The sequence below is a fragment of the Tetrahymena thermophila genome, assembly GCF_000189635.1.
Source record: "Tetrahymena thermophila SB210 genomic scaffold scf_8254216, whole genome shotgun sequence".
Taxonomy (NCBI): domain Eukaryota; phylum Ciliophora; class Oligohymenophorea; order Hymenostomatida; family Tetrahymenidae; genus Tetrahymena; species Tetrahymena thermophila.
Window position 1 is genome coordinate 1 of NW_002476093.1, and position 12965 is coordinate 12965.

The following is a 12965-nucleotide window of genomic DNA, read 5'->3' on the forward strand; positions in this document are numbered from 1 at the left end:
CACTAGTGAAAAAGGATGAATAAATATAAAATGTTTGAATAATATTATATATTTTATTATATAATATTTTGAAAAAAATTTAAAGCTAAAATATAAATAGATTTTATTATTGATTTTATATTTATAAATATCATTCATATTTTTGTAAGTAAATAAATTATTTATAAAAAATAAAAAATAAATGCTCTTAAGCAAACTCTCTGATTTCTCCAAAAACGATCAAACAATTTGAAACTTTTTGTTTTTTTACATCTTATTAAATTATATAATTGCCAAACTTTATATGCCAGTTATATTTTAATCTTAACTATTATGTTTCAATCATATTTTTTATCCTTTTTTTATTTATCTTGATTAATTAGATGTCATGAATTAAATAAAACCTCAGGGAGAAATCAAGTTTTACTTTTTATTTTAACTTTTTTGTTTATAATGTTTATTTTTGTTTTTTTTTTCTCAAATTTTTAATTTATCTTATTATCATTTTTATCATTTTATATTTTTAAAAATCATAAAATAATTGTTTATTAAATTATCATTTATTCATTCAGATAATACAAATTTAATTTTTTTATTCAATAATATTTAGAGTAAATTAATCAATTTAAAAGTTGTTAATGTTGAATTTGGCTTTAAAAAGCTTATTTCATATCAAGAATTTTTATAATTTTTTATTAATGTGGAATTATAAATTTTAAAATGCTTATCTTATTTTATATAAAAAAATGTTCTCTAAATATCTTAGAAAAATGCAAATCGTTTAATTAAATAATGCCACTTTTGAATGAAAATTTTTAATTTTAATAATTTATTTATGAGGATTTACATTTAACTTAAAAAAAATATAATATGATAACACATAAATGAATTAAAATTGCTTTAGAATTATATTGTTTTTAAATTTATAAAAATTCTTAATTTAATCAATTGTTTTTGGATTTTTTGTACTTAATTTTCAAATCTTTAATTATTTGGAGCTAATCTAAGTTATTTTAGTAGAATTTTTCAATAAGTGATTAAGAATAGACGGAATATTCGACATTTTCAAATAAAAGAGAAACTTCTTTGTTAATAAACTCATCAAATGTTAGTTCATTTCTATTTGAGAGTATTTTTTATCTATACTAAATAAGATTTTATAGATCTTCTAACTCTACATCGAATTCATTTACAACAAAAACATATTCTATTGGTAACATAGAAAACTTCTTAGCTTTGTAATTTGGAGAAATTTATCTTTTTATAACATAGATTTGAATATCAAAACCATCAAAAGTTGTAACCTTAAACTAGAATTTTATCTCTTTCTTATCGAATATATTATCTTAAAATACTTTAATTGATTGCTTCATCATTTCATCTTGATCTTTTACAATATCTATTTTTTAATTTCTCATCAATAAAAAACTCAAACTAGATTCATTGAGTCCTATTAATTCTAGAAAAGACTTAGAATAGCCAGCTTGAACGATTTCAACATCTTTAATCTCAAAATTAGTTTTTCCAATCAAATATGAAAACATCAATTCTTTATTATCTTAGGCGTATTATTATATATATTAGTTACATGATTAGACATGCTTTAACACTTCTTCATTAATAAATTATAATTAGCCCTACTTATTGTCTATAGAGTCTATTATATTTGTTAGTTATCTTTTAACTAATTTATATTTCTACAAAGCATTCTTCGCTTCCTAAATATGCTTACAAGGAGTTCGCATAATATACTCTAATGCCTATTCTTCAGAAATTTAAGGCTTTTTTTGAGCACTGATTAAGTGAACCTAAAATATTTAATCATTTAAAAGATAATTAGTTAATTATGTTTATTGAGAGCCAAAACTTAAAATTTCGATCTGAAAACCTAATTTAATGATTCCCTTATTGTTAATTGTAAACATTGTGGATAATTATATAGCATCCTCTTGATTAGGAATTTATCTAATAATTATTTATGCTTACTTTTATTTTCTTATTTTATTTTTTTTGATCCCATTTACTTTCATTTTCAGAGGAACAATGTCTACTTACTAACTACTACTATCCTATTTATTTGAAGATTTTTCGCTAAAACAAAGAAAATTCTAGCTAGATTAAAGATTTTGTTCTCCTTACTCATCTAAAAATTGCTCTGAAATAAAAAAATATGGTTTATTTGCTTGAAAAATGCAATCTAAATATTTTAATTCTATATCCATAATTAATTTGGTTATTTATAAGCGTTTTCTGAGTTAATTTAGATATTGTTTGAATAATAATTGTTATTATTTACTTATTTACTTATGTTGTATGTAAAATAATAAATCCAATAACAAAAAAAATTCAAAAAGCTTAACAAATCAGAAATATAATCAAAAATTTAGTGATTGTTAAGGACATCTTTTAAATAAGCGTAAATTATTATTTTTGATTTATTCAGTAATATTAATTATTTTTTAATCATATAAAAGCAATTATTTAAAAGTTTTAAAAGGAAAAAAATAATAAAAGAAGTAAAAATTTGAACACTTAATTGAACAAAATACTATTTTTTATAATGAGTCTTTTTTAATTTTGTTTGCTAAAAATTAAAATGTAGGAAAAATTAATTTATATAAACTGTAATATGCACATAATCCAAATCCACTAAATTCAATTCTAAACAAAAAAATAGTTTTTTATATAACTAATAAATACTCTTCAAATTTAAGATTTGCAATTTAAAAAGAAAACATAAATAAATATATTTTAAGAATTTTATTGTAATAAAATATGCATAAACAAAAATTTAATATTTTTTTTAGCAAATTAATTTGCATAGATTAAATTTTGTAAAAATATAATGTCTTCTTTTATCATCCATAAATCTAATACTTGATTATTCTCTTCATTTTAAGAATTTTTGTTCTTAAATTCTATTAAGATACTTCAGAAATTGAATTTTAACTTTACACAATAATAAAAATAAATTATTTAATTTATTATCTAAGCTATCTATGAAATTTGAATAAAGTTAATAGAAAAATAATTAAAAATGATAAATTGGACAAATAAAACTAAAAAATATTGTTTTTTTATTTATTTTTTAAGCAAAGTTTTTATGATTTAAAAATGAAGCTTTTTCATTTAAATATAAATAAATTTACATGAAGTCTAGCTCTAAAATTGATAAGTAATTGCATTTTGTTAAAACAAGACCTAAATTTTAAATGCCACTGTTGCTAATTCTATTATTACTTTAAAATTAATTATAAATATAAAATTTTATATAATTCTTTATTTTATTATATTGTTTATTAATCAACAAAATAGTAAAACTTGTATTTATTTATTTATTCAGTTTAACTCAATTAAATTTTTAAAAATGATAAAAAATGTATTTTTCAGGGCAAAAGAAATTTTACTCTAGATAAACTGCTAAATTTGAGAGTTTGGAGTTCTTTCCTAATGCTTATATTAAATCTGTTGTTCCTTTATCACCGATTTCATTTTTGCTTTTATATTTTTAACATAATATTATATATATTAGTAATTTGATTGATCATTTATATATATAATTATGATTAAGAATTAAAAAATTTAAATACTTTTTATTTATTTCAAAATTAATTTTTAAAAAAATAAATAAATGATTTATGATAGTTTTTATCATTAAATAGTTCTTAATTTATATACACAAATAAATGAATTATAATTACATAAAATAAAGAGCCATATTTGTAAGATTGGCGCACTTTGCTAAAGCTTAACCTAAAGATGATACGCCATTGCAAGTTATTTCATTTGCGCTTTTGAAAGGTATAAAGTAAATAAAAAGAAACAAAAAAAATAAAGAAAAAATAAATATTAAATTTTGTTAAAATAAAATTAAAAAATTTTTTAAATTTGAAAAGATTTTCTAAATTGAATTCTTACTTTTTTTTACATTTGAATTCAAAATAAAAAATGAATTAATAAAGCCAAAAAATAAAATTAAATAATTTTACTTGAGGGATAAAGTCAAAGATGAAATCGTTGTAGACATTTGAAGAGCTAGGCCTAAGTCTTAAACACCCAAATCACCAATTTCATTATTACTTTTATTTCAAAATAAAAAGAATAACAAAAAATATATAATTTAACAAAAATTTTGAACTAATATGAAATCAAAAATATAAAATGAAATTATTTATTTTAAATAGGCATTTTTTTTTTTTGATTTCTTTTCTCAAATAATTATTAATTAATAAGAAAAACTTTATTTAATTAATTTAGTCTTTATTTTTTAGTAATAATTTAAAATAAAGCTAAGAAAGAAGTAACACTGAAAATAAATTTAATTTAAGACGAATAATATAAAATTATTATTTTTTTATTTAAAATAAGTATTGTCTTACTTAAGATGAAGTGTCAAACTCTTGAGATTTAAATAGCTAGCTAAAGCAGGCCCTAAATTTAATCCTATCGAATCCTTTAAGGAATTATTGCTTTTATTAATGAGTGATAATAAAATACTGATTTTATAGTCAAATGAATTTATCTCAAATTAAAATAATATTAACTAAATTTAAATTAAGTTTCTAATCAAAATAATTTATTTAATTTTAAAATCCAAAATTAAAAAAATAACTAAGGACAAATAATAAATAAATAAATGTTTTTTTACCTGAAATCTAGATCTAGAATTGATAATTTAGTACATTTAGCTAAATCTTAAACCAAATTAGAGATTCCCTTTTCACTAATTTCTGTTGTTCTTTTGAAAATAAAAATAATAAATTAATTAGTAAGTTCTTCATTATTAATTATTTGGAGAAATTAAACTTGATTAAAAATAAATGAATAATTCAATAATTTATTGTTTAATTTATACATCCCTTTTAATTTATTTTAATCAAATGAAATAAATAAATATTTCTTAAAATTAAGTGGATTAATCAAAATCATTAGAGAAAATCTTTCTGATTTCTTAATAGCTAAAAATTAGCCAAATTAAAAAAGTTATTTTTTTAACTTTATTAAATTTTACAAGTTCAAAAAAGAAAGATAGATAGATGAAAAAATAGTAAAATTCACAAAAAATAAAATAAAATAATTTCAGTCATTAAATTCAAAAAAATAAAAATTTAAAATATTCGAGAAAAAAATTATTTTAATGTATTTAAAGGAATATTTCTTATATTGTTTGTTTGGTTACAAAAAAATTTGGAATTCTTGATATTTACAAATTAATAACTAATTACTTAACGAATTTGTGAAAATTTTAATATATTTCTTTCAATTTTATTCCTTTTAATCAATTATTTATTTTGTATCATAATTTATAATTTTTATAAAACAAAACATTAGTCAATTTTATTTAATTTTCTTAATCTGCATATCAAATTATTATTAGACCAACCATAGGTAATAAATTAAAAAACATTTATTTCTTTTTTTTAAATAATTTTTTCCTAAAATAATTAACAATACACTTAAAATTTTGAGAATTATAAACTCTATTTAAAATTAATTTTATTTATCAACAATTAAGAAAAAAATGAATTTTAACGCAAATAGAATTATGAGGGATATTTAAAGTTTATAACAAAATTAGTATCACTATTTGTTTTATATATTCAAAACACATATTATTTAATTAAGCTTTATCTAGACTTCTCAAATTAATAATAAAAAACATAAGAAAAACATCTTCAAAATAATTACTGGTGAATAAAGATATGTTGGCTAATTCGTATCTTTTGATGGTTATTAATTGCCAGAATTAGATTCAGAGCTTGAACCTGAATTTGATCCAGAGTTAGAGCCAGAATTAGATCCAGAGTTAGAGCCAGAATTCGATCCTGAACTAGAACTCTTGCAATCTGCTTGAGTTTTGGCTGTGCCTGGTTCTGAGGTTCCATTATCAGGACATTTTTAGCAATTGTTTGATGAGGTTTCGTTTGATAATGTAGCATCTCCATAAAAATCTTTTGCGCACACACATTCACTTGAAGTCTGTGACCAAGGTACAGAATTAATATCATAGCATTAGCAGCCAGCATTTCCAGATTGGTTTGTTGAACCTTTTGGACAATCGCTGCATGAAGTAGAACCAGATTGAGAGTTATATTAACCATCATTACAAGGTTTGCAAGAGGTATTTTAGGTACCGTTTGAATAGGTTCCTGCAGGGCATGGCTAACATACTCCTGAATTTGAGTAATAACCAGGACCACAAGGCTTACAGCCAGTAGAATTTGGCACATTTGAAACAGTTCCTCCATATCCAGGCTTGCATTAACACGTTTATTAGGAACTTGATAAAGGAAGAGCTAATTAATCATAACAGGTACAAGAGGCTATGGAATTAACTACTGCAGTTTAATCGCTTGTTGAATTATCGGGGCATTTTTGGCATTAAGCTGAAGCAGGAGTACCATCTTTTTTTGATGCCTAAGTCATATAATAACCGCTAATACATATGTTACACTAATAAACATCTCCTTACTATTAAGGGCCAAAATAGTTTCCTGAACCAGTTGGGCAAGGTGAACAAGTAGCTGCGCTTAAAGTAGTACTAGATTGTGTCATATAATAGTTTATTTGACAGTATTTGCAACTATTAATCCCATTACTTGTGACATCCCCAGATGAACCAGCAGGACATTGCTAGCAAGTAGCTCCAGTAGATGAATCAAAGTTGGATCTGTAGAAACCAGAACTACAAAGAGAACAATCACTAATATCCTACAAACCTGAAGAATTTGCTGTAAGAGCTGCTTAGGGACATGGAGAGCAAAGTACTTAGCCACTCTAGACCATTGTGCTGACGTAAAAACCAGGTAGACAAATCGAGCAATCGTCAGCAGATTAAACACTGGTACTAGGTTTGAGAGTTGAGGCATTATTAGGGCATTAAACACATTGAGCTGCCTAAGCTGGAGTGCTGCCATTTGCAGGAGTAGCTTATTAAGAAAGATAGTATCCAGGTTAGCACTAAGCACAGCTACTAACATCTTGTACTGAGCCAACTTACAATAAACGAAATAAGATATTCCCTAACTACATTTATGTGCCAGTTGGGCATTAAACGCAGGTAGCAGCAGAAACAGCGTTAGCACCCTTTTAGATATAGTAATTATTATAGGCACATTTAATACAGCTACCAACTATTTAACCTCCTTAAACTGCTGAAGTATTATTTGGGCATTATTAGCATATTTAAGTATTAGGATTAAGACTGTAATATCCATTTATGCAACTACAAGAACCTCCAACTAAGTTAGCATAATCAGCACACTGCTACCAGGAAAGACATACTAACCCCAGAAGTACTATGGAAATAAGTAGTTTTCTCATTATAGTATATAATATGATTTGATATTTGTTTGTGATTTGATTTATTTATTAAATTATATTTGTAATTAAGAGTTTGAAAATGAGCCACTTTTTAAATCCAAACCAAGCCAAATAAAGTCAAAAATATAAAAAATTAATGATTTTCAATTATGTTATCATAATCATAATATTAATTTTTTTAATATTTCATAAAGTTAATATCAAAATTTTACATTCATTACATATCAAATAAATTGTATTAGTAATAAAACAAAAGGCTTAAAATTTAACTAGAGCTCTTAATATTCCCCAAATAATAAAAATGTTTACAGTTTTATAATGCTGAAAAACATGTTATTAATTTTCAGACTCTATAATTTTGTTGTAATTATGAGCAAACGCTTTATTTTTTTTCCCTTCAAATAACTTTTAAATTAGTAACAAACAAACAAACAATCAATCAAAAATTTGAAAATTTTCTTATTAAAATCGCTCGATTTAAAAAATTTATTTAATTAAAAGTAAACGATTAATAGAAAATAAAAAAGGATTTATAAATTATAAAATTTTTAATTAAATTTTAAGGTAAGACCAGTATCCTAGATCAAATTTATAAATAAACTGCAACAATTAAAAAATGATCTCTTTCTTTTCTTGCTCAGAAATAATGTTATAGAGTATAAAAAAATAGGTTTTAAACTTATTAGGCTATTTATTTAAAATAGCTTTCAATATTAAAAGATTTACAGGTTATAATTATAAAAGTTGTAAAAAATGACTGGCTATAATGTAAAATTTGAGCTTTTACAGATTTACCTACCCCCATAAATAATATAATCAATCATGTTAATTTTCCGCCTAAAAAATAGAAATTTAGGGGGTCATTAATTAATTAATGAGGATTTATAGTGTTAAAAAATTGAATTTTTTTTAAAAATTGCATTCACAACAAACCTCTATTTTGAATAATTATATATTTTAATAAGCTTTTTTTGGCATAAAATTTTAAATTCTAAGTAGATACTATAGATGACTACATTATTAAAAAAGAACAAGATTATTAGAAAAAATAGAAAGGAAATTAATTGAATAGTTATCTATTTTATTATAATTCTGAATTAAAATGTTAATTTTTTAACTTTTTAATTACAAATAATAAAATAAATGATATTTGTTTGTTTTAATCCTTGAAAAACTTTTTAAATGTTTATCTCAAAATAAATTTATTTTTATACAATTACAAAATAAAAACGCACTCACTCATCTATCAATTATTTAAAAAAATAAGATTTATGTTTTTACTATTTTGAGTGAATTGGTTTTATTATTTATTGATTATAATTATCATATTTAGAAATTGATTACTGATTTTACATTATTAAATAATAACTAAAGAATTTATAGAAAATATATATAAATTCATTCATATTTATAAAGGGAAAATCTCTATTTTAAACCTAATAAATGTTGATAAAAATTAAATAATAACAAATTTAATAAGCTAAATTTGGCTATAAAATTGTAATTTTTTAGAAAATTATTTTATTTATGTGTTAGTTAAATAACTAAATATATTATTTTCTTCTTTGTTTGTTTAGTTCAAATAACAAAGGATATTTTATGATTCAAATTTAATAAAATTAATTAATTTTTAATATTTAACTTACTCTCTAAATATGATTGATTGATTCTTTTTTCTTAAAAAATATTTAAGCAGATTTCTAAAATCTAATTAATTTTTTGTTAAATATTTCTGATTCATTTCAAATAGATTTTAAAATATTTTGTATAAATCATATTAATTTTTTTTAATTAATGATTTAACGTTGTAATTATTGCGTTAACCATTTAACAAAATAAGAAAGTAAACTAATAGAAAATATTAGGGTTTACATTTTAATTAACAGTTATTTAATGTATCTAATTTTTTTACTTTAAATAATTTATAAAAATTTTATTGCTTATTTTTTGATGTAATATTAAAATATTTTTTATTCATTACAGATAAAGTTTAAAATATTTTATAAAATCATGTTAAATTTATCAAAATATTGCTTTAGAATTGTAATTATTCTGCTAATGATTTAATTGATAGTAATATTTGGGTTTTTTCATTAATTTAGCAGTTATTTAAATCAAATTTAATAATTTAAATATAATAATTTTTATTTCTTATTTTTTAAAATTATTTGTAAAATTAAAACTATTTCTTATAAATTTCAAATTTATTTTAATTATTTCATAATAAATTTTATTATTTATCAAAAAATTATTTATTTTTAATTATTCTGTGAATCCTCATTTATTTAAATCAGTCTTTAAAATGAGGGTTATAGATGGGTTGCCTGAGTCTACCTACCAGGTTTTTTTCAAATATTACTAAATAAATAACTGCCCGTCTTTAATTCCTACTATATATATTTTTAAGTATATGTTTTAAATAAAAATATTAAGTTTAAATAGTGAATGTGATATCTCTTCATAAAACAAAATAAATAAATTAATATTTGATAATTAATTAATTAATTATTATATTTATTTGTTCTTTTTATCCATTTATAATTAATTAATTTGTTAATTAAATTTCATAAACTGCTATTCAATATTTTTGAAAAAAAAAATAAATGATATAATAGATTAAAAAATATAATAATTTGAAAGAAGTAATTATTCATTTTTTTATTAATATATTTTAAATTTATATAAATTAATAAAAAAAGTTTAAAAGCTCTTCATTTTTATCTCATTAGGTTCTCCATATTTATCTGAAGTATATTTAATTAAAAAATATTATTTTTATTATTATTAATATTTTTTGTTTATTTTACTTTAAATTTGTTTGAATAAATAATTTATAAAAGAAATTATCATCATTATTCATTGATTTTTATTAAAACTTAAATTTTTTAGCAATTTTAACTTAATTTTCATTTCAATTTTTAATTATTTATTTATTAATAATTTTTTATTATTTGATATTTTTTCTTCATTTTTGCTATTAAAACTTACACTAAATAAAAGCTATTTATTTGTTTTATATTATAATATTTTTAATTATAATAGTTAATTTAAAACATTAAAGTTCTTTTAATTTATTTGATTTGTTTTCCTTTTTCTTTTTATTATGATTTCATATTTTTTAATTCTTTGTTAATTTTATTAATTATTAATTAATCTTATTATTTCATATTTTTTCTTCATTTTTCCTCCTAATTAACAATAGTGAAATACCTATTTAATTTATTTCTAAATAACATTATAAATAAAGCTAATTTTTAGAAAGCATAACATATCATTTTTTTTGAAAAAAAATAAATTTTAAAAATCTAGGATAGAAAAAATTTCATAAAAAATATTAAAAATTTTAATTTTATAAAATGAAAAACTGGTACATAATTTTGGATTGTGATATTTTAAATTATAAAAACTAATTAAAAAGAATAAAGCTCTTTTTTATTTTTCTTTTTATTGTGTTTACTTTTTTTTGTTCTTTCTCTGTTAATTTAGCTCATCATTTTATTTTCAAATTTTGCCTTTATTATCAATTAATTAATCTTATTATTTCAAATTTTTTCTTCATTTTTTCCTTCTAATAAACTATTAAATGATATAATTTTTCTTCAATATTTAAAAAGTAACAATAAAATTGGTGATGAAGGTGCATAAAGCTTAAGTTCTGCTTTAGCAAATTGCATTAATCTCTCAAAGTTGAAACTTTACCTTCAGTAAAAACAGTTTATTTGTTTTGGATTGTGATATTTTTAATTATAAAAACTAATTTAAAACAACAAAGCTCTTTTTTCTTTTTCTTTTTATTGTGCTTGCTTTTTTTGTTCTTTCTTTCTTTGTTAATTTAGCTCTTCATTTTATTTTCAAATTTTGCCTTTATTATCAATTAATTAATCTTATTTTTTCAAATTTTTTCTTCATTTTTTCCTTCTAATTAACTATTTAATGACATATTTTTTCTTCAATATTTAAAAAGTGACAATTAAATTGGTAATGAAGGTGCATCAGGCTTAGGTTCTGCTTTAGCAAATTGCATTAATCTCTCAAATTTGACACTTGACCTTTGGTAAAAACAGTTTATTTGTTTTGGATTGTGATATTTTTAATTATAAAAACTAATTTAAAACAACAAAGCTCTTTTTTCTTTTTCTTTTTATTGTGCTTGCTTTTTTTGTTCTTTCTTTCTTTCTTTGTTAATTTAGCTCATAACTTTATTTTCAAATTTTGCCTTTATTATCAATTAATTAATCTTATTATTTCAAATTTTTTCTTGATTTTTTCCTTCTAATTAACTATTTAATGATATATTTTTTCTTCAATATTTAAAAAGTAGAAATTAAATTGGTGCAGGTTCTGATTTAGCAAATTGCATTAATTTCTCAAATTTGATATTTGACCTTCAGTAAAAACAGTTTATTTGTTTTGGATTGTGATATTTTTAATTATAAAAACTAATTTAAAACAACAAAGCTCTTTTTTCTTTTTCTTTTTATTGTGCTTGCTTTTTTTGTTCTTTCTTTCTTTGTTAATTTAGCTCATCATTTTATTTTCAAATTTTGCTTTTATTATTAATTAATTAATCTTATCATATCATATTTCTCTTCATTTTTTCCTTCTAATTAACTATTTAATGATATATTTTTTCTTCAATATTTAAAAAGTGACAATTAAATAGGTGATGAAGGTGCATCAGGCTTATTTTCTGCTTTAGCAAATTGCATTAATCTCTCAAATTTGACACTTAACCTTTAGTAAAAACAGTTTATTTGTTTTGGATTGTGATATTTTTAATTATAAAAACTAATTTAAAACAACAAAGCTCTTTTTTCTTTTTCTTTTTATTGTGCTTGCTTTTTTTGTTCTTTCTTTCTTTGTTAATTTAGCTCATCTTTTTATTATCTAATTTTGCCTTTATTATCAATTAATTAATCTTATTATTTCATATTTTTTCTTCATTTTTTCCTTCTAATAAACTATTAAATGATATAATTTTTCTTCAATATTTAAAAAGTAACAATAAAATTGGTGATGAAGGTGCATAAAGCTTAAGTTCTGCTTTAGCAAATTGCATTAATCTCTCAAATTTGACACTTGACCTTCGGTAAAAACAGTTTATTTGTTTTGGATTGTGATATTTTTAATTATAAAAACTAATTTAAAACAACAAAGCTCTTTTTTCTTTTTCTTTTTATTGTGCTTGCTTTTTTTGTTCTTTCTTTCTTTCTTTCTTTCTTTCTTTGTTAATTTAGCTCATCACTTTATTTTCAAATTTTGCCTTTATTATCAATTAATTAATCTTATTTTTTCAAATTTTTTCTTCATTTTTTCCTTCTAATTAACTATTTAATGACATATTTTTTCTTCAATATTTAAAAAGTAACAATTAAATAGGTGATGAAGGTGCATCAGGCTTAGGTTCTGCTTTAGCTAATCGCATTAATCTCTCAAATTTGAAACTTTACCTTAGGTAAAAACAGTTTATTTGTTTTGGATTGTGATATTTTTAATTATAAAATCTAATTTAAAACAACAAAGCTCTTTTTTCTTTTTCTTTTTATTGTGCTTGCTTTTTTTGTTCTTTCTTTCTTTTCTTTGTTAATTTAGCTCATCATTTTATTTTCAAATTTTGCTTTTATTATTAATTAATTAATCTTATTATTTCATGTTTTTTCTTC

The 12965-nt window shown here is 20.5% G+C and overlaps 4 protein-coding genes across 4 annotated transcripts in view; 1 reads left to right on the forward strand and 3 right to left on the reverse strand. All coding sequences in view use genetic code 6, as the record gives it.

Moving 5' to 3' along the window:
• Window positions 1–923: 923 nt before the first annotated feature.
• Window positions 924–2244, reverse strand: TTHERM_001363578 (hypothetical protein; the record flags this gene model as incomplete). Its single annotated transcript, XM_012800442.1, has 1 exon — window positions 924–2244. The coding sequence occupies exon 1, from the start codon at window positions 2199–2201 to the stop codon at window positions 924–926; it is 1278 nt and encodes a 425-aa protein (XP_012655896.1). The 5' UTR covers window positions 2202–2244.
• A 1279-nt stretch (window positions 2245–3523) lies between these two features.
• On the reverse strand, window positions 3524–4006 carry TTHERM_001363579 (transmembrane protein, putative; the record flags this gene model as incomplete). Its single annotated transcript, XM_012800443.1, has 1 exon — window positions 3524–4006. The coding sequence occupies one exon, from the start codon at window positions 4004–4006 to the stop codon at window positions 3524–3526; it is 483 nt and encodes a 160-aa protein (XP_012655897.1).
• A 1613-nt stretch (window positions 4007–5619) lies between these two features.
• TTHERM_01363580 (GCC2 and GCC3 family protein) lies at window positions 5620–7302 on the reverse strand (the record flags this gene model as incomplete). The annotated part of the gene is made up of 1 exon (XM_001025488.2): window positions 5620–7302. One exon carries the CDS (start codon window positions 7300–7302, stop codon window positions 5620–5622), a length of 1683 nt encoding a protein of 560 aa, XP_001025488.2.
• A 3356-nt stretch (window positions 7303–10658) lies between these two features.
• Window positions 10659–12965, forward strand: part of TTHERM_001363590 (hypothetical protein) — a gene marked incomplete at both ends in the record, with an annotated part of 3522 nt that continues 1215 nt past the window's right edge. The window contains 6 exons of the mRNA XM_012800444.1: window positions 10659–10669; window positions 10917–11006; window positions 11267–11356; window positions 11952–12041; window positions 12302–12391; window positions 12668–12757. Of these exons, the coding sequence (XP_012655898.1) occupies window positions 10659–10669; window positions 10917–11006; window positions 11267–11356; window positions 11952–12041; window positions 12302–12391; window positions 12668–12757 (461 nt within the window). The remainder of the gene's footprint in view (window positions 10670–10916; window positions 11007–11266; window positions 11357–11951; window positions 12042–12301; window positions 12392–12667; window positions 12758–12965) is intronic.